The sequence below is a fragment of the Excalfactoria chinensis genome, chromosome 10 (assembly GCF_039878825.1).
Source record: "Excalfactoria chinensis isolate bCotChi1 chromosome 10, bCotChi1.hap2, whole genome shotgun sequence".
Lineage (NCBI taxonomy): Eukaryota > Metazoa > Chordata > Aves > Galliformes > Phasianidae > Excalfactoria > Excalfactoria chinensis.
Window position 1 is genome coordinate 17,675,957 of NC_092834.1, and position 22,886 is coordinate 17,698,842.

The following is a 22,886-nucleotide window of genomic DNA, read 5'->3' on the forward strand; positions in this document are numbered from 1 at the left end:
AAAAATTACTACTGAATCTTTCATCTTTTAATTGAAATCTTAAGCATCACGTCTTGTAGGGAATAAAAAACAATACAAAGCCTATACTGTGTTTCATATCTCCTATAACCTTCAGTCCTTAGCATGTATTCAAAAGCACTAGAACAAAATCTGGGCTACGAACTGCCTTATCCTTCTCACATTTGTCCACGACAGATTTACATCTGTTATAGCATCAAGTCAGCTGTGCGTTCAATGCTCACTAATCCTCTTGTCTAAGTCACATGGAACCCAGTGGCACGCTTCATACAGCGTGCATATGTATTCATGCACAGTAAGGCGATGCACAGAACTAAATCCTTCAGTTCCAAACAATCGAAAGGAGAGCACCTTATCCAGAAACAAGATGAAACTGGTAGGAGGCTTAACTGCGTGCCTCCTCAAAATTACAAGAAAAATGCTCAAGAATATTATTTTAGACATTTTAGTGCAAGGAGGCTCATTAATGATAAGGTTAAGAGTGTCTTTGATGGAAATAATGGAGAAATGCCTTAAGCAGACCATGCCTTCATGTCTAAGAACATTTGTACTGCCCTGCCTTTAGTCATCCCTCCATGTGTGTGTCTCTTAGCTCTGTAGTGCCTCGTTGCCTTGGAAAAGCACTGCAAGTGCCAAGGGCTATATTGAAAGCACATGACAAGTTTAAAGCTGGACACGATGAACACGTGTCAGGTTGGGAGTGATTTTTTTTGTTTTACCCTCTGTCCTGCAGCCTGGTCTTGAAGATTGCCTGAAGAGAGCTCTCCAGATAAACAGCTGACTAACGTAGCAGTTCTCCCCTGAAATACATTCTGAGTCAGGAGAAAATAAATATAAAACTTGGGCAAAAATGTACATTTTTGTTACTGGTGGCCCAGGCCAAGAAAAGTAATGAGAACAACCTTATTTATTTTATAAAAACCATTCCTGTAGGGGAAGGTATTTCTTTCCATAAAGCAGCAGCTGGTTCAGACCCCCATTAATATCATCTTCATTTATTAGAAATTCTAGCTGAAAGAGAGAACAGCTTTTACAATTCCCTTAGTTCAATATCAGTTTCTACACTGTAGATATCCAAGCCACTGCTGCTTAATTTAGTAACATTTTCATTATCCCCAAGGATTACTCAAGAACATTTACAAGGAAAGCCATTTGTGCAAACTGTATGGGTTATTGATAATTTGGTTTTGGCCTTCTTAACGCTATTTTCTCTCTCCCTCCATGTATACATAAATAAGATCAATCACAAAGCTTTTCTTTCTGTTTTAAAGTTCATGGTGTACCTCATGTTCGTTGCATGTGCAGTTCTAAGGCATTACCTCCTACCTCCCATGACAATCTGTTTGATAACTGTAATGCACCTACATAACACAAAGACATTTTTTCTACATGTAATCAAGTTGTTTAATGAGTTACAGATGTTTCATGCAGAAAAGACTCATAATTAATGGTTGTCAGTTTCTCAGAGAAGACATTCTTGAATAGAAAAAGCCTACCTTGCAACGCTATTATTATTAATATTACCTAGAGATCGTTCTGGCTTCACTTGCATCGCCACATTACCATCACCGGGTTGTTCCTGAGAGCTCATTCCCAGGACAGCATCCAAAAACAGAACTGCCACATCCGTGGTCTTTCCTGCCTGGTAGCAGGAAGTCAGCACTGCTGGAAAGAGCACGTGCTGCAAGCTGACGTTTCTGGATGCAATGGGGGCACGACATTCCCAGTCAAGCATGATCAAAGAGTGGGATTCATTTCAGGTTTATGAACACTGTCTCTTACATCCTGTGCCAGCAGCTCAGAGGGACAGCACGCCCATTTCCAGCTCCTGGCCCTGGCTGTCAGCAGGTGGGTGTTGTGCTCTGCCAGCTGAACACATCACACTGGCAGCTCTACTGCACAACATCTTCAACAAAAGAACGATGTTACCATAACGAGTGGCTTGTCTGTGCAGCCTCCACAGCAGCTCCTCAGCCCATGGGTGCTTCACAGAAACACCTCGTTGCGAAGCACATCTGTAAGCTCAGGTTTCAGTGATCATCCCATTGGCTCAAAGGCACACCTCGGGGCAGCTGCCCCAGCCCCAGGTAGAGTCAGAAAACCACCCAGCTCTGACCCCTCTGGAGTGTTTTCCTGTCTCGAGCAGAGAGCACTGCTTGTGAAGTCAGCCCAATGAATACTTGACAAGATTCACTTTTCCCTGTTCTGCAGCAACACCCCCAAGCCAAACACCCCAAACCACTTGGGTTGCTACAAATGGATTACCTTGTGCCTCCTTCAAGGTCCAAGCAAAGTTCATTCATCATTTTTTGAAACAGTATTAAAGAAACAGAATTGTTGTGTCCCTATAAAGAATTGTGGCAAGCTTTCTCTTACAAGCCTCAGCACTGTACGCCTCCAACATGTGGTGAGATCAAGTAGGAGTGCTTTGGGCCACCTCCATAAGATTCTGTACAGATTTGGGCAGCACGCAAAGTCAATATTGCTGCATCGGTAATGTTAAAATAGTTGTTTCTGTTGTATAAAATAAAAGTACAACAGCTCACTGAGTGCAGAGTATGATTTAGACAATGAGCAGCTCCAAGCTGAGGTCCTGCTGAGCCCATGAGCCCTGCCAAACTGTGGTGGGCAACAGAAGTTAGAGCACAGTATCTTTAAGCATCACAGAAGTACGATCTGTTGCAGGATGGAAGGAACGCTTTATTTTTGTGAAAACTTAGATGGGCACATCTGGTCTACAAGTAAACACTGAGCAAATTATGCAGTCTTACAGTACAGTACAATCTCTGTCCTCCCCATCCCACGCACGTTTCTGAGTATTTGTGGAGGGTTTTTCATTAGTAGTACTACCCTTGAACATGAATGTAAGTGACATGCAGAAACGACTGAAGAAAACGATCTGCACACATATTATTTCACCAAATCAACAAGTAGATTAGGCAGCTCCATAAACATGAAACTGTGCTTAAAACAAGCAGCAAGGACTGTCAAAGGCTTCAGTTACTACTGTGAAGTGCAGTAGTGAGTTCAGCTTGGACATCTTCCCCTCATCAGACTGCACTCACTGCATTTCTTTGCAGCACTTGAGCAAAGATCAGTAATGGAAGTTGTGTTACAGACTGAGACGAAAGAAATAACATCTACAAAGCTGAAGTACTCTTTTTACTGTTAATAGCTGCTCCTCAACTACCAGAGTTTTAAGATAACCAGCTGAGATGTTATAGTTAGTTCCAGATAGGAGTCTCCGACAGCAGGAGGGTTAACACAGCATCTTCTGAACCTGTAATTGAAGTGTGGCCTATTATCAAGATACAGCACAGGGCTTAATTAGAAACAGAAATCAATAAAGGTAATCTAGAAGGTATGAGAAAGGTTTTAGCAATTTTCAGTGTTGGTTTGAATTTCTCCCCTAGAATTGCTTCCAATAATAATGGAAGCTTAATACTAAAGTAAGAGTCACCCCGACGTATCATTCTGTTGTTACACCATTTAATGCACTTTTCAAACATCTACAGTTTCCAAGGAGGATGGCATTACCTCTGACCGAAGCGCCTGCAGCAGAGGAGATCTCAGATGTACTCTGGGAAGACAAGGCTCTGCCTTCCACATTTGTTTTGCTTTGTTTTTAAAGAAAGTCCTAACATGCCCAGCCTGAGCCCAATTAGTTCAGGCTGGTTAGCAAGGTGCAGGCACTGAATCAAGCTGTTCTTTGTGCAAAATAAGGAAACTGCAGAGCCAGGACCGAATGCTCTCTTTGAAACCTCAGCAGTAGATAAGACAACTGCGGCTGGTACAGTTGGCAGCAATGCAGCAAAGGAGCAGTTGAGTTCAGTCATTTTTATTTATTTAACATTTTGTGAGATGTCATAAAAAAGATGCAAGGGGATGGTGGCCTGATAAACAGAAAGCTGCCATACTGAGCGTTCTAGACTTGGATCACCTCTGATTTCACAGAATCGCAGGTAGTGGAAGGGATCTCAAAAGATAACTGAGTCCAACCCCCTGCTAAAACAGTACCCTACAACAGGTCGGTGTCCAGACAGGTCATGAATATCTCCATAGAAGGAGACTCCACCACCTCTGTTGGCAGCCTGTTCCAGTGATCTGTCAGTCATCCTCACCATAAAGAAGCTCTGCATGTTAGAACTTCCTGGGTTCTTGGAACTGGGGAGCCCAGAACTGGACACAGTATTCTAAACGTGGCCTCACAAGGACAAGAGTAGAGGGCAGGATCACCTCCCTTGACCTGCTGGCCGTGCCTTTTTTTGTGCACCCCAGGACATCATTGGCCTTCATTTGTCACAAACAGACTTGAACAACTGCACAAGTGGTATTTTGGCCAAAGCATAACCATCTACAGATCTCATGTGATTATTGGACACAGGATGCAATTGGTGCTGTTGGACACAGACTCTACCAAAACACTGTAAGGGCTCTCCACAGGAGGCAAAGAAAAGCAGATATTAGCTGCAAACACAACATCTCCAACTTCATCCATCACAATTAGAACTTTTATCCACACTAAATGCCTTTCCTCTTTCAGTTGCTCCAAGCGTAGAAACTGGTTTTCCCCACCTCGGATGTTCTTGTAAGTGACAGAGCAGTTAGGTACACTACACCAAGAGCAGCGTTCTCCCAGTACCACCCCAACCACCAACCAGCTACTCCGTGTGCTGGAATAACAACCCATTCAAATCTCAGGCATGTCACTGATTAATAATTTAAAGCCTGCTGGCTAGACAAAATACAGACTTTATCCGGATCTCTTTTATTATCTAAATTGCTACGCAGCACTTGCACTGAAAGCACAAAAAAGGCATTCGTACACTGCAAGAAAAGCACCATCACATACGTGGCTTTTTTGGCTAGAATAAGGACCCTTCATTAGCATGAGGGTTTGAAGCTGCACTGAAAATATTTCAAGCATTTCCTTTCAAAGCACAAAATTTATCAAAATCCTTCAATTATTTGCTATTTTTCCCCCATTTAGTTGCTCTGGGAGAATATCTGAGGCAGTGATCAGACTGCTGCCATGTGCAACTTCCAGTCTATCACTAAAAACACCTAAAATAACCACTTGCTGTAATCTCTCGGTTTGGATACATCGACACAGTGAGGCGTTTAATTTACGGTAATTAAGATGCGTTATCAGCCACTGCATGCTGCCCTGGAGGACCCAAGAGCCGGCTTTCTGCAACTCCAGACATCACCGAAAGGTAACAATACAGATAAAAAGAGCAATTCTAAACCTCACATAAGTGGGAAGTACAAAGCTGTTTGTTTTGAAGACCTCATCCCTGCCGTATCAATTTTCTAAGGGAAAAAAAAAAAAGAAAATGGAATTTTTTTGTTGTTGTTTTATTATTTTGTAGTTCAGCTTTAGCAGCAGTAAATATTTCAGCACAAAGAGAGAACTCCCTCTGAGCTCATTACCTACAACACAAGCACCAAGATGGGCGGCAGGAAGCTCACACAGTGATCTAACCCACGCCATACTATGTGCAGAAATCCCAGGGGCTCTGGACACTGTAATAAATGTGAAATATTTCCCAGATGAAGAATGAACTTCTAACCTTCTCAGTATTTACAGCCACTACGGCTCTGCCAGGCCGCAGGTTTCAGGCAGAACAGAAGCCAGCCGACTGCATTTCAATCCGTTTACTGCTTGTTTCCCCAACTTCCCCTTCAGCGCTTCCCACCCTTATCTAAAGGAAATGCTGCAGATTCTTTCATTACTGGTGAGCACAAAACACATTTTTCCAGTGCACCCAACTCATGTGTCACAAATAAATCAGGTCCCAGTGCCACTCCTCCTGCTGACAGGAAGGGGAAGAACGCTGTCAACAACAGAAACGTGACCAAAGGCTTTCAGACACTGAGTTACTGCCTCCTGAATGGGAAACAACCTCACCTGGAAACGGTACCTGCAAGGTACCGGGCCTGAGAAGCATGCATTTTGCACCAAAGATTAAGTAAAATGAGCAAGAATGGAGTGCCAAACACCTTACCTGTTGCATGCTTTGCCCCAGTGACCATCTCAAATACAGATGGGATTCAGCAATGCTAAACTTAAAGAGTTACGATCATCTCAGCCACGGATCACCCTCAGGACACTGAATGTTTTCTTCCAGCTTCAAAGCACCCCCTGAACACGAAATCTACAGAGTGGTGCGTGATATGAAATCTTGATTTGCATACATGTAACCAGAAACTTATTTTCTGTAGCTATTTGGTGCAGAGCAGCACTGTGAGTTTGCTTTGAGGTGCATCTTCCTCTTTTCAAGTAAAACACCTGAAAATCACATCCACCACTAAAGCTCCACAGCCAAATGCTCCCTAATCCACTTCAGTCAAAATGAACTAATCAACTCGAATCACTTAGAAACGTCTGTTTCAGTTAACAGAGGTGCCCTAGGGCTCACCAAAGGCAGCAGAGCCTGCAGGTGACTGACAGGTCCAGGGGGGGAGGGAAGCAGAGACAGAGCCCACCTTTCTTGGGGAACTGCTTGTGTCACACAGCAGTACAGACCGAGCTCATTCTGTGCAGTTAACAGAACCTAGACTAAAACCCATCATCTTCCAGGACATACTTTGGGTTTTAGTGTTCTGAACTCCTAACTCCAGCTCCCAGATACACTTTGTAGATAAAAGAATAGAGAAAAGAAATCTTTAGAACGTGCTCCTCGACCCTTAAAAGCCCTTCCAACTAATTCCAGTTAAAGCCAGATTTGTCTCGATTCAGCCCTGCAGTATACATAAAGAACTTAAACCAAATATTTGTTTTAATATCAAATTTCTGGGCAATATGAGATTCCCTCTAACACCTATTTTTCCCCCTCTAAATTACACAGAATAGCCTGTTCAAAAGACTACCTCCAAGGATGTGAAACAGATGGCATCCTTCAGTGTTAGCAACGTGAACTGACTAACTTTCACTACATGAAGGTAACATTTAGCTGAATTCAAAACGGTGCCAAATTTAACAGGAAGACATTACCTTGGAGAGCTGATCACTTGCTATATTTTTATGCAGTTATAAATAAGCTGCTTTCAATTATCCCTCGTTTACCTTCTGCAGGAACTCAAGAAGGACAGCTGAATTTACCCGTTCCTTTCTAGCTGAGCACACCACACTTACACGTGAGATGCATCAAGGCACCCTACCCAACAACAACGAGGTTGAGTAGGGTGAAGAGCGAGGATGCACGGCAGCAGGTTGACAGCAGAGGATGCATGGCAGGTTGCTGCTGGGGTTGCATCACAGAATCAAGCATGTGACTTACCAGGGCTTTTTTATTAAGGGACGGAGTAAAATTGGTCTTGAAACAAAGCACCGAGTACTCTTTACTCCACACCACAATTTAGGTTTGCTTCTAGATAAAATGAATTGTCTCTAACCTTAGTTGAGAGTCACCAAAGGGAACACCATTTTACTGCATCTGTCCTAACGCTGTCAAATAATGCCACACTTAAGTAGAAATTTACAAATGACTCACTGAATTGCCACTGTGAAATATTAAGAGGAGGAAAAAAAAAGATTGACTGCAGTAGCAAAGTAATACTAGCATGCTTCTGAAATCTCCCAAAAAAACAAGGCACGTGCTTCAAAAGATGCAGAAAAATAGATGAGAAGGGGATCAAATACCAAAAGCCTGGATTTCTTGTATGAATTCCTGTCAGCCTTATCCCTAAGAGTGACAGAATAAGCCTAAATTAAGCAAAATCATGTCGTTAGTAGGTGGTAGAAGGCGATTTTTCCATTCTAGAAGAAAATGATACAACGATCAGGTAACAGTTACTCAAATCCTTCAGCAAATTATAGTAATGGAGAAATACAATTAGACTCCAGTGACCTCTCCAAGGAAAGTAGAATTAAGTGAGATTAGAACTAAGAAATAAAAGCAGAAATCCAACTTCCAAAATGCATTCTGTATAATCTTCAATATATTTTAATTCTGAGGCATTAAAAGATTTTATTTTATTTTTTGTGCCAGATGTACAAGAAAAAAAAGAATCGTCATAAAAGAACTGGCAGAACATATTCTAAATTGTTGCGGTGGAAAAAAGAAATCACATTAGTTTAGATAAGTAGTTAAGAGTGATCTCAAGACCACTTTCATCCCCAAGTGACCTGGCTGTATAGTCGACATTAAGGCTATAATCTCAGTGTTATCTTTGATTTTCTTTGCTTAATTGTATCATACCATTAATATTATTAATTTCTGCCACTGCCCATAAAACTGAAAGCCTCATGTCAACGCCATAAAATAGATAATTTGGAACTGAATTAAACAGCACACCACGAGTTGCATTAAACCATCATAAAGTGCAATGAATCATCAAGCCCTTAAGTATGTAAGACACGGTGCCTATCTGCATCCTCCCAGCCCAAGAACCAAGATAAGAAAAATGGTGCACGACCTGAATTTGCTGGCTTTCAAAAGTCTTCGAGTCAAATTAGGGCAATGCTGCACTTCGTCAGCTCTTGCCAAATAGTCTTCTCCAAGTTTTAGCAGAGGGCAGAGCTAAATAAAATGCCTCTGCACCAGCAGCCTATGTAAGGCTGAAGAGATGCTCAGGAAGCCAGTCCCAGAGCAGCTAGCAGTAAAACACAAAGTGAAGCCAGAGTTAAGGGGTTCCCTTGGGGGGTTAAGGGGTTCCCTTGGAGGGTTAAGGGGTTTCCTTCTCTTGGGGGTAAGAATGCAGAGAGAGCACAACGTGTTCTCAGGAAAGCACTCCCTCTGCTATGCTCATCAGCAAGTGCAGCACCTTGGTCACGTTTTGACTTGCACAGAAATGGACAGCATGAAATACAGCTACAGGATAATGTAATGCTGCAGATACCAATGAAAGCCTGATGTTATATTCTGCCCTCCTAAATAGGACTTCAATTGCTCAGTAATGGCCAACTTCTTCTGAAAGGTTGTGGCTCCTTCTTCAGTTACACACTTTTCACCTCCCAATCTAACCTTCCTCAGTTCTACACCAGAAACATAATCCTCTTCCTGAACGCCAGCTAAAGAATGCAAACAATTCAGTAAATATACTTCAACTAGTAACATTTCTTAAGCTTTGATACACTGTTGAGAGCAACTCTGCTAATAGCAATACCTTTGCATTACATTTCACGCTATTAGAATCTAAAATACATCTTATATTTGCCATAAAGGTTTTCTCTATAGATAAGCCTTTCTTAGATGTTGTTCTGTAATTATTTTTATATCTTTTATCCCTTCAAGATTTGTTTTTAAGACAAATTTGCTTGGACCATAATCCCTCATAAAACAAGTCAACTGTGCTCTTACAATGACACTGCATATTGTCACCAAGGTGACAATTAATTCTATCTGAAATACCTTTAATCAAGATAAAGCTCCAATTAAGAAAAAAAAAAAATCTTATTTGCACATGTGACACGAAAGGTTTTTAAATGAGCATTATCAACAATTCAGCGCTACTTCTATTTAAAGCAGCTTTCGTCGGTAAGCAAAGCAATCACACGCACAAAATAAAACCTGGACTTACAAAACAATTAATGCAGCTATTACCTTCTGTCGAGTTCCTTGAAAGCAGCAGGATACGTAGAACTGAAAAAATACTTTCTGTAACGTCCTTTTGTAGAAGAACCCAAGGAGTTACACAAATAGATTTTCAGACATGATTAGCTGCACACTGTGACATTTTCCCTCTTTATTAGAGCATATTGCATCGAGCACATTTCACATTGCGTGAACATACACAGCAGCTTTTAACCAGACAAGGTGCATGTAACATAAGCAAATCCCTCATTTGAAATTATAAGCATGCATGAACGCTCTTAGGAACAACAGTTGGGAGAACAACTCCCTGAAAATTAACCATTCTTCCTACCTTGTACTGCAAGCTCTGCCTGAGCTTCAATCGTCTCGTTCTCGTTATCTGCTATGCAGGTGTACGTCCCAACATCCTCTTCTGTAACATCTCTGATGAGCAGGCTGCCCCCCCCACGCAGCGCAAACCTCTCGGAACTGTAAGGAACAAGACAAGAATGAGAAACTGACGGGCAAATGGATTTACACGTACGTGCTTCTCTGTGCTCCAAGTCCTGTGCCTGAAATGGCTGAGTAAACATAACATCTCTGGGTGTCATTTACACACAGCATTCTCAGAGAGATGAGATTTAACTGCCTGGTTGCACCCCATGCTATGGCATCAGATTTTAAACCAAGTTCAACCACGTCCATTCCAGGATTACTGAAGAGCAACTAGAATTTAAGAGAAATGAAAGTAACAATCACATCATGAAAAGTGTTTTGCAGACATAATGACTTACTGCTTGGAAAGATAAGTCAGCTGCAACAGGCCAGAGTTGCACCCACATGACACAAGGAACAGAAATGCATACTGTGCAATGTACAGTAACTGAAGTTTTGTACAGCAATATCCATCTTGGGGATTGGGAAGAATGCAGAATAAGATACAGGTTACAAAACATTATGACAAATCCAACAAGCTGACCAAGTTCCAGTGCAGAATCTATCCCTGTGTGACTTGTAAAGGATGCAGGACAAAGCAGGTAACACAGCTCTCACAGTCCACCTGCTTCTCAGGCAGCCTTCAGCCACACTGTTCTCACTCTGCAACTACCACATCCCTTTCTATGACCTGAATTTGTGCAAGACCATTCCCAAAACCCTTCATCACTCTTCAATAAAACACCGTTAGAAAGCAGAGATGATACAACACGTCATGACTGAACACTGACCCAAAATCAGTTTTTTTTTGTCAGTGTGAGGGGATGGAGTTATTTGAGGGTATTCACTGCATGGCACATTACCACAGTTGACTTTTTTTGTTCTCCGTAGAGCAGCCAATGCACAAATATCAACCCAACTGCTTCCTCAACTCCAAATATTATGCTAGAGTTATCGTATGAGAACCAACACTCTCATCCATTCAGTAAGCTAAATTATCAGGACACAAAGGCTTTTGAGTCACTCTAATACTCATTTGTGACATTACCGTAATTTGTTGATCTGAGTCCTGATTCAATAAATTTCAAAACCAAAGAAAACAAAATCCATATTGGAATTGACTCTTATTGGAATTAAGGAAAAGAGCCTTCAAAGCACCCAGGAAGACTTCTCATTTGGGCACACCAAAAGGCAAGGGATGCCGTTCCCATTACCTAAGAACAGGAGGAGAACAGCCAAGTGTTTGAAAGCACTTCAGAATGTTTGTTCCTCAAGAATTTTAGGGAATTTGAGTTCAAATAAACGTATCAGGAGCTCAGAGGAGGAATGTCTGAAGAACACATGGATGGCACTGCAAACAGGTCCCAGCTATGAGGAGAACAGCAGGAAGGCTGCCATGAAACTAGTTTTGGAACTGCTGAAGAACAGAAAGTAAGGAGATTGTATCTATTTAGATCCATATCGTCCTGTTGCTGCAGCCAGGGTGAGGCAGAAGTCTATTGTCATGGACAAGGTGTGGAATTAGTATACAGGAAAAATAAGTGCTTTAGAGGTAATTAAAGACAGGAAAAGGATTCTCCTTAACTACCGTGAGCAAGAAAAGTCTGTACAAACCTGAGCTGTGCACAGAAGCTGTCCAGCTCACTACACCTAACTTCTCTCCCTTCTATCACTACCTTTGTTTATTGAATCTGCCCAGGTACATTCATTAGAATCAAACCACACAGAGCTCCTGCAATTAGCACACACAAGGAAAATGAACCCAAGAGCCTCAGCCTGCAATGGCTGCAAGGCAAATCTGTTCACTCGCAGTTTAAGAAAATGATGCTCTCCCCAATTCTTGAATCGTTGTCTGCACCTGGACACTGAAAGCCCAGGAACACAGACTGGCTTTCCAATCATCATTAAGGTGAACAGAAAATGTCATTAAAGCTTAATTTTGAAAACAGTGCTAGACAGGCCAAGGCTGCCCTAAAAGCATACCTAGTGACTGCAGGCGAGTCAGACTAGTGCCTCTGCAGTGCTGATTCGCCCCACAGCCAACCTCCAACAAGTGCAGTGACATGCACGTGGTGAGGCAGCAGACTCTAATGAGTCACTATAGCCCAACCAGCAATTAAGATGTTACTAAAACAAACATTACTAGAAGTTGTCACACATTAGGCAACAAAATACCTTCTCAATCAGCACTGCCTGCTCCAAGTGGTCTTTGTGTAATGGTAAGCATTGCACTTGAGCAAACAAAGGCTTCTACTTCAGAGAACCAGTTTTCCAAGATTCTGCACCTAAATGATGCTGAGCAGCCCAGTACCTAAATTAGCATCCCTGCACATCTACTGGAAAAGCTTCTAAAGTTTCTTCACATGCTCTCCGCTGGCAAGAAATAAGGTTACAGAGCTCTCAGCCATCTTCAGACAAGCTGCGCTTTCAAAAGAAAGCATTCCACTTGACTATTTTCATCATGGAAACCTTAAGAGACTGTTCAGTCTACCAATATGGGAGCCAGGTTCACTGCTGTTAAAAACACGGAAGAAAAAATTGTCAGACTACTTGATGACTCCATTTGCATGCATTTGCATGCATTATGAGGTGGAATATTTCCAAGCTTAAAGCAAAACTGCTTTTGTAATAAAGTAAAAAAATATATTCTAGTCTTAATTTTGCAGGATGGTGAGGCATTTCCACAAAAGGCTGAAGCAATCAGATTTCTGACGCCAGAGACAAAGAATCAGCTTCACACAGAAGCGATAACGTAATTTGAAGTGACACTAAAATCAACAAGAGATGATGCAAATATCAAGGAAGAGCAAAATGAAATCCAAGCCTTCTGTATGTACTCCATGCAGCCTTCAGTTACGCACTGTTTTGTCATACACAATTCCTTGAGCTACTCTGGATAGGAGAATAGTGCGTGAGATCGGCATTTCATTATCATGTAATATGGAGAAAGCTTTATTAAAACACTGCAGTCAGTTACAGCCTGAGGTTTGGGCTTTTTTCCTCCTTTATAAAATACCCTGCCCAAAACATCTCACAATCTCTTTGCAATCATGGTGAGTGAGGTACAGCTGATAAAATTAGACAGGGAATTAGATTATTCTGTGGGATCTACCACGGGAAAAACCTCCATAATTACTCTGCTATGTTTAACCTTCACCGAGTTGGGCAAATGTAATTCACTCAGAACAAATCACTCGGAGCTCCTGGCAAACAATTATTAAAAAAATAAATAAGAAAATCACACATTCATGTAAAGTCTTAAGGAAGAAAAATGTGTTCACACCACTCAAGACTGTAACACATAGAACAACAGACTGGAATTAATGCTGCATGTGCAACCTTTTCTTTGCCATTTCCTTACTTTTGGAATGATTAACTATACAACAAGGTTAGAGCTTTCTGGAGGCACTTCGTATGCTTATAACATTTAGCTAAGCTGAGCAGCCCTAACATTTGCTGTACTTCAACAGCCTTAATAAAATATAATGTTGCCCTGGGTCCTTTCAATTGTTTGCTTTCAGATCTGCCACCTCATTTATGGCTTTTTTTCTTTTAATAAAGATTTATTGTGATTTGTATTTCGCGCCATATATACGTCCAGATATAAACTGAGTTCAATAAGATGTGCTGTTCGAGTACATGCTTGTAGAAGGTGAATCCACACACTGTGCAAAGGCTTCCAAGCAGAAAAGCATCCCAATATTTGAAAGTCAGCAGTCATCTCCCAGAACGTGAAAATCCACCTCAGTAACCACTGCAGGCAAAACCTCACTTCCCAACTTCAGCATCATGAAAGCACAGAATCCCTCCTGCACTTACTAACCTACAGACTCATTACAGCAGGACCTTTAGACAAAAAGGTCACAGAGCTGGCAATATTAAGACTTCATCTAACACCTCCAGTACAGCCTTTGGTATCAGATTAAGTTGCAATCTAGAAGACTGCACCTATTTAAAAATAAATAAATAGATAAATAAAGAGCTTTCTGTAATGGCAATCTCTTTCTGGCAGAGATATTGCTCATTCTGAGTTTACAGAGGAAATACTGCTGAAAAAGTAGAATCCACATTGAAATCACTGAACTGCATATATATGACAGAGCAGGTGTGCATTAGCAATGCCGATCCTAAACTAAACACCCTCAGTATAATAAGTTTATAGCCACGCAAATTTACAGCGGGGTTGATTTCATCTGCTTTGGTCTGAGACCAGAGGCTTACTACATATTTTGAATCTCCACTTCAGAACTACAAGGACCAGCACCATAAGTTTACATAGAACAGGGTGTAGCCTTTTCCTCCTTTTTCCAACCATGCAGTTTTGCAAAAAGTATTCAGTCTCGAGTTTATCGGAATGGCCAGTAAATCAATTCAATGGAAAGCTCTCACAGAATCACTGAACTGTAGGGGAGGGATCATCCCAACATCACTGAGCCCAACCCCCTGCTAAAGCAGTCCCCTACAGCACGTCGCACAGGTTGGCATCCCAAAGGGTCTTAAATGTCTGCATAGAATGGAGACTCTACCACCTCTCTGGGCAGCCCGTTCCAGTGCTCCACCACCCTGACCATAAGAAGTCCTTCTGCACACTGGGATGGAACGCCCTGTGTTCAAGTTTGCTTTTTTAGTGACAGGTCATTGGGAATTTTCAACTTGATATCTAGCAATTTTTATGTCTAAAATTGTTAATGCGTTAACACAGACCTTGAAGGAATAGACCAAGGGTCTGTATGGTGAGGTATACTTCTCCAAAGCATTAAACAGCAACAACACAATGGTGTAAGCACTTACAGCCCCTTCAGCTTCTAAAGACAGCCTTCCTCACCTCCAGGCCAGTTCAGTCTCTCATGGACTTCTCCGGGTTAAGCAATGAGTTACCAGATATCAGCAGCCCCAGCTATCACTCATTTCCTTCAGATCTTTCCATTAACACATTCTGGAAGGACTCCTCATAGTTAGTTTTACAACAATGCAGACCGTTAGCATTACATTAAATATATCTACTTTTCATCCAACACTCAGTGCTTCCTCCTTTCTCACTCAAGTTAGTTTGGAAAATATTTTATCACAGTCAACTAATTTCACAATACATTACATTATAGGCTGCCTGTCCAAGCGAGTGTCAACACTGCCATCATTAAAGTTTATTCATATTTATCCATTAACATAAATCTCGTTGCAGTCTTTGGCAGATACTCCATCAAAACTAAACACCTTCCTTCTTTCTGGTCTTGGATATTTACCTCCAAAAATCCCCAAAGCATTGTAAATCCTTTATGATGATCTGTTTTCCTTAGAACACAAGTTCCTATGCGGATTCTCCTTACAACCACAGTTTTATGATATAATGCTTAATTTGGTATTACCTGAAGTGCCACAGTTAAAAGACTGCAGTACCAAACATGGTGTTGTGCCCAAGCTATTTATCAAGGGATAAAAATGAAAATTAAAAACAATAGGAAGCTAACTGGCCATGCTGAGTTTTGTTTCCTGACTTCACAGACGTGTATAAATCTATACACGTACACATCTACATCTCTATTCTGTGTGTATAAACAAAAGATGATTTAAGAGCTTCTGGAAGGGAAAAGGTGCCTTGAAACCTGTTCAGATGAAGAAGATCTTTTTTCATCTCCTCAGGACAAAGAAGATAAGAAGAGCCTTTCTTTACATAAAAGGGGCTTCAACACAAATTAAATATGATTTGTTACTAAATTAACAGAATATGCCAACAAGCTAAGGCACCCATTTTGCTGCAGTCTAACTACAGGCTTTACTCCAACAAAAAGAAATCTTTATTTGTATTTCTAAAGCTTTTTCAGTTCCTCTATTCAAACTACTTACAGAACAGCCATCAGGGGAAATGGAGTTCAAGAACCCTTGCTGACTGCTGTTTGAATCACTCCTCTGTTGAGCCAGAAGCACAAGTAGCAGGCCCCGTGAACAGGCTGTGCAGAAACTCCTAATGAACTTGGAAGAATGCTTCTTCCTATAACTCTGTAATACCAGCAAAGCAAGGCAGCTTCACTCACTCATGTTCAGGCAGACCACAAAGATTCTGCAGTACAGATCAGTTAAATCCACTGTAGTTTTCAGTGTTCAAAACTCTTCATTACTCCTTTCCAGTCCAGTCTTGAACAGAAGAAGACATCTGCTTCACATTAGAGAAGAATATTTCTTTGTCTTTCCATGCCCAATGAGTTCATGTCCAGAGGACGCGGCACCCAGCAGGTTCCAAAAACACACAGGCACCTGCAGTTTCTCAGCTCAGTGAGAGGCTTTCCCTGTGAGACACATTACCCCACTGATGGAGCCTGCTGCAGGTCTGTGACTACCAACTGGGGCTTGTCAGGGAGCTCGTGCAGCCCAGTTGTTACAGGAGCAGACAAGTATTAATAAAACTGTGTTTGAGGAATTGCTGCTCTTGCGGCCTCTGCTCCTGCCTTACCAGGCAGCGTCCACATGGTGATGGGAGGATGCTGTGAAAGATTTTGACCACCCAGACCAAGAACTCGGCACACAGTTTAAAGAAGGTTTTTCTACCTACAGCAAACGTCAACTGGAAACCACGCTTGCAGCAAAAGAGACAGAATGCTAAAAGCTAACACTAAATACTCTGAAAAATCACATCATGCATGACTCAAATTGGGCATCATTTCATATCAAATGCATTTACCAACGTTGTGTCTCTGCTCATAAGTTGTAAAATTCCTCCCTGAGTTTTGAAAGCAAATTAAGCACTTGGGAAAGCCCTCTGAGGTTACCACAACAATCTGCTCAGAAAAGCTCCTCGGGGAATTAATGCTGCATCCAGAGTGGGATCTGAGAGTTTGGGCTCTAAGTTAAAGAAGTGAGAAGAAAATAAAACAAGAGCTCTTCAGTTGGCAAGTTTCACCTTCCTTGTGCATTGAATGTGCCATAACCTACAGAAGGACGGGAAGTGGATGGGGCAGACAGCAAGCATTTGTAAGGATATATATAAAATGATGTTATGTCAAGAGAAAAACAAATTAAGATCTTACCAGGCATACTTATTCTGACATTTCATCACATTCAATTGTGCAATTCTAATGAGTGGGAACCATCCTTTCCATGGAAATGATTTCTTATATTTACAGAAATGAATCAAATAAAATCATGTGCCACCAGATTGACATCGATTCAATTTCTCAGAAATATTAGAACCAGTCGCCATCACTCACAGCAGCTTGCATTTTCCAGATAAACACTGCTCAAATTACAAGCCTCTACATATTTTAATTTAAGAGTTGACAAAAAAGAGATATATGTCGCTGTTGCTGGTGCTACGTGATGACTTGTGCATTCCTTGAGCTTCTTCCTGGTGTAGTCATGCCATAGCCTCACGGCTAACTTGCTTATACATCAATCTCACCACCATCTTCAGAAGACAGAGAACATCCAACTACCTGCTTGTCATTTTCTCCTTCTTAGTAGGACTTGTTCTGCTTTTTAAGTCTGTATGTTTTTCTGGCCATGCAGTGTTGAATGAACACACCAAGCAGCAGTCATGTGTAGGAGCTTTCACTTAGCGTGACCTTGCAAGCCTACACTCTTCTTGTAAATAGCAACTAACTGTAATAGTCTGTTTTAATGTGAAATTATAAGATTCTGCTTTCAACGATTAAGAGTAAATTCTTAAGAAAAAAGGTAGGTGCACAGAGAACATCTCATCACAGAAAGAGTAATGTCAGGACGTGTATCTCCATGGAAATAATATGCCACGATGAAGACACCTTGGATTTTCTGCCGTGTCCTCATCCCCTGTAATTGCTTCTCTTACTCCAATGGCAATCTAAAAGTAATTTATTCGTAATAACCTTCCTGCTTCAAATAAGATTTCTTGCTTTCAGATATCTGTAAAGTAAGTACCGTGACACTGTTCTACAAGTCTCATGAAATACCTTGTCATAGCACTCAGCCCAGAAACTCCCCAGCATTTGAAAACTTGCATCTGTTTTACTGGCTTAAAATTAAGTAGAAGCAAATTATGCACTAAACCAAAATCATAATTTCTGGCTCAGTTTCTACATTCCTACTATGACATATATATGTGTATACATTAGCCATTACTCACTCTTCTGTGATTAGCTCTTCTCCATTTCTTGTCCATCTGACATAAGGAGTTGGAAATCCTCCAGCAACACATGGAAAGACTGCATTTTGCCCAGTAACTTTAGTAAGTGAAGATGGCTGCCTCATGAAGACCAAGCTCTGGGGCTCTTCTGGATCTGCAAAAGGTTTTGTAAATGGCAGCAAAGTTATAAGACACAGAATCAGAAAATGATCATAATTTAAAAAGAAGAAAAACAACAAATGAAATGTCTGATTTCTTCCCTTCCTCTTCACAGGACTGAAGCCTCTTAACTACAGAAAGCTTGCTGCCCTCCCAAGCCTCCCACATGAAAGGCTCTACATCTTTTCTACCAGACAATGGACTGACCACCGCTGAGATTCTGACTCCTCAGGCTCTCCTGGGAAAACAATTTTAGCTAAATAGTGAATCCCCAAAACCAAGAATTCCAGCAGCTACTCAAGATTTAGTAATGAGACAGATCTGGCTTTGCCCAACAATGCTCCAGCAATCACCCAAGCTGCAAGGCTGGTTGGTAAGGCCCTATGTGTAACAAAATCACTTCCTGCTCTGGGGCTGAAGGCTGTGGGTGCTTAAAATGGCATGGTACAAACTCACTATAATCGGCACAAACTACCTTCATCTTGCTTTCAATCCGAGAAGATGCTGTACAGAATGCACTTGGACTAAGCCCTGCCCAACCTGACTTTCCACGTGGCTGCCTGAGGCTCCCCTGATAGGCACTGGAAAATGGAATTACTGAAGTAGAAGGAGAATCCCAAGCTAAAGCAACAACTAACTAGCCAATTTTCATGCTGAAGTACTATAAACCTGATCCTAAAACAAAAATATACCATTTTCCATCTTTGTAATGGTGAAAGAGTTTTGCATTGGCTTTGATTTTGGTGAGTTTTTTTCTTTTCTTATTCCCTCTCCACATCCATTAAGAGCAAGCAAAAGCAAAGTGCATATTTACTCAGTCTTTTACTACAGGAAAAAGCCATTTTGACTGTAAGAACTGAAAACTTATTCACCAATAAAGACCAACCAGCAAATACACTGTGAACTATACTACCAAAAATAAATACTCCAAACAAAAGGCTATTTTCCTGCACATATCCATGACTCAAAGGGATCTTAGGAAGGAAAAAACAAACAAACAAAAAAAAAAAACTCCTAAAATCAGCCTTAACTACATGTGAAACCAATTCATCAAAGGGTTTGGTAACACCCAGGCAGAAGAAAAATGCTGTTTACATCACTGGCTTATACAGTATCTTCAGCATGTGTCTCGCACCATAATTAGAAGTAAATGAATTCCTAAATACCACACAGAACATTTCTGCAGTTAATTACCCTATCTCCTTCTACTTACTGCTCAAAAAATCCCCGGTGTTTATGCTGCATTAATTGCTGTAGTCTCAGTACTTAGATGTATGCTCATCAGCTTGGTCCTAAACAAGCTCCAAAACTGAAAAAGCCCTCGGCCTTTAACCAAAAAGTTAGCTCTGACCACTTAAATGTGAGCAGACCGTCCTGTACCCGCACTTATAGTGATCCTGGATTGTGCCATCTGTCCTCAAGCCCACGCACCAACCATCGTAGTGGTTTTGCCTGCATTCCCCGTGAGAGGCATCTAGTCTGCCTGCTCCAAAAATAAAACCATGTGTGAACAAGCGTGTATGCAGGGGAAAAAAAAAAAGAAAAAGGAAAAAAAACCTCATCACAGCTTGCCAATGAGCCACTGTTACTCTGAAGAGAAGCTGGTATGATTCATTGGGGATACAGAGCTTACTTATCCTCCCAGCTTACAAAAAAGACTTCAGATGGAGGAAGAGGAATTCAAGACTTACAAGATTATATTTCTTAGAATCACAGAATCCTTAGAGTTGGAAGGGACAACTAAAGGACATCTAGTCCGACACTCCTGCAATCAACAGGGACATACACAGTTAGATCAGGTTGCCCAGGGCCTGGTCCAGCCTGACCCTGAATGTCTCCAAGGATGGGGCATCCGCCACATCTCTGGGCAACCTGTACCCGTGCCTCACCACCCTCACTGTAAAATTTCTTCCTTACACTGAACCTAAATCTCCCATCCTCTTTAAGTTTGAAGCCGTTTCCCCTTGTCCTTCCCCAACAGAGACTGCTGAAGAGCCTGCCCCTTTCTTTCCTGTCACTTCCCTTAAGACACTGACAGGCCACTCTCAGCTCTCCCTGCAGCTCCCTCTTCTCCATACTGCACAGCCCCAGCTCTCAGCCTGTCCTCATACGGAGGTGCTCCATCCCTTGGAGCAATTTTGTGGCCCTCCTCTGGACATGCTCCAGCAGCTCAGTGATTGCACAGTGCTGGCTTATGTCCAGCAGCCATCCACCAGTACCCCCAGCACCTTTTTGACAGGGCTGCTCTCAATCCTTTCATCCCTCAGACTGTATTGGTAACGAGGGTTGCCTTGACCCAGGTGCAGACCTTGCACTTGGCTTTGTTGAACCCCATGAGGTTCTCCTGAGCCCACTGCACAGCCTGTGTAGGGTCTCTCTGGATGGCATCCCACCCCTTGGGCATGTCACCACACCACACAGCTTGGCATCATTCTTGCACTCCCACCCTTGAAAGTGCCTGCTATCAAGCATCAGAGCTCACAAATGTGTCCTCCTGCTTAGTGGAAGATGAAAGGCAAACCGAATGCTTGCTATGAGAAAAAGGAGAACAGTGCCCATGGATGCAAAACTATATGATGCAAGTGTGTGTTGGACACATTTCGCAGATTCAGAAGAATAGTGGAGAGGCTTTCAGGCACGTATCAGATAACTTCAAAATGGAATAAAGCGAATGAAGAGCAGATTAATTCAAATCCTTCATTCAGATGCATCTCCAACCTAACAATCAATTATGGGGCTATTCAAGATTAAGAAAGCTTTCTGAGCAGCCCTTTAATCCTACTTTAAACAAACAAACTGAAAAAAAATTAAACAAACTAAAAGGAAAGCTCCACAAACTTCATCATCAACACTTTCGGGCTCAGGACAAAGTAAGGAATCAGCATTATTTGTATCCCCTGGATTCAGCCTCCTTTAATAACACATTACAAAACTATACCTAGAGCCACAACAATTGAAAGATCAACACAATATGGAAACTCATTAGAAAATCTTTAATTGCCAAAAGTCAGAAAAATCTTAAGAGTTGAAAGATAAACCCTTTTTCCCCCAGGAAGAACTTTATGAAAACAGTTTCTGCTTGAAACAATTTATTTCCTAAGCCCATCAAATGCCTCAACTTCAAAATGGAAACAGTTGCAATTGTAGAATTGGGGTATTTTTAAGCACATAAAATAAAATAAAATAAAATAAAATAAAATAAAATAAAATAAAATAAAATAAAATAAAATAAAATAAAATAAAATAAAATAAAATAAAATAAAATAAAATAAAATAAAATAAAATAAAATAAAATAAAATAAAATAAACAAAAAACTGTTGCACTGTTGTAAGAAACAGAAACTTTAAGTGCAAGGGACCTCTGAAGATGCTTAGTGCAACCACAAGCTTCAAAGTCCACTGCTGGCAACGCACTGTCAGGTGAATCACACCGCTGCCAAAACTAGCCCTGAAAATCTCCAAAGATGGAAAAACTAGCAACTCTCAAAGGCCTCAACCAGTAAAAATTGCATCAGAATCCCAACAGAAAAACTAAATCAGAAGAGACAACACGAAGCTCTGGAAATCATTAAGAGAGCCCATGCAAAACACAACCCATGTTTCCCTAGTTTGGGAAAGTGCGACTCCCATTCATGTCTTATTCTTGGTCAAGTTTCCAAACTCTATGTTAGAGCATCTGGTAATACGCAGCTCTGCACAATAGTGCAATACTGTCATTAGAAAAAGAATGCACTGAGTGTTGAAGTTTGAGAAATGCACTTTTGTTCTTATTTAAAAAATAATAATAATAATTTAAAAAAAAAAAAAAATCTGCAAAACTAAACTAAATATTTCAAAGCAACAGGCGAGTAACAATAGCTACATGTTACAAAATAACGGCACTCATGGTCCTCCCATTTTTGGGATCTGGAAACTTCCCAAAGGGGTCTACCATGTTAAGAATCAGAATTTCCCAAATACTGAAATCATTAAAAGTGCTCCAACTAAACCCAAAGAGCAAGGCACTACACAGCGATTTCTGCTGGAAAATTCAACAGTATTTTAAAGAAGGGATCGAAGCCCCAGAAACCTACAACTACCCATCACTTACACCTCAAGGGTCAAATCCCGTTTTATAACCTGTCACAGTGGAACTGCAGCTATGAATTACAGCAGAAACATCTGCATGTCTGACCCATTCTGAACCACTGCAGCGAACTTAGACGCTGATTACTAATTTTGCTTTTCTGTTTTCCAGCTGCATGATATAGGTCAGTGTTCTTTTACTATGAGAGTGGTGAGGTGCTGGAACAGCTGCCTGGAAAGGCTGTGGATGCCCCATCCCTGGCCAGGTTGGATGGGGCCCTGGGCAGCCTGGCCTGGTATTAGATACAGAGGTTGGTGGCCTTGCCTGCAGCAGGGGGGCTGGAGCTTGGTGATCTTTGAGGTTCCTTCCAACCCAAGACATTCTATGATTTGATGATTCTCAAGAGCCAAAAAGCTGCAGTTTAAGTGTCTGCAAACATTTTAAGCTTTTTGGAAACAAAAGCTTGCATAATAAACCCTATGACTAGTCTGACTTTAAACATACAGAAAAGTAACACAGAAGATTTTCACTTTCTGCTTTCTGTAAGTATTCTTGTAATGTAAGCCTGCTTTTCCTACTGGTAAGGCTACTTTTT

The 22,886-nt window shown here is 41.3% G+C and overlaps 1 protein-coding gene across 8 annotated transcripts in view; it reads right to left on the reverse strand.

Moving 5' to 3' along the window:
- The window catches only part of NEO1 (neogenin 1), a 171,742-nt gene that overhangs the window by 83,477 nt on the left and 65,379 nt on the right, over positions 1-22,886 (reverse strand). For all 8 annotated transcript variants that reach the window (XM_072345274.1, XM_072345273.1, XM_072345277.1 and 5 more), the window contains exons 4-5: positions 18,067-18,220; positions 9,889-10,025 (exon numbers count right to left, since the gene is read on the reverse strand). In XM_072345274.1, the coding sequence (XP_072201375.1) occupies positions 9,889-10,025; positions 18,067-18,220 (291 nt within the window). The remainder of the gene's footprint in view (positions 1-9,888; positions 10,026-18,066; positions 18,221-22,886) is intronic.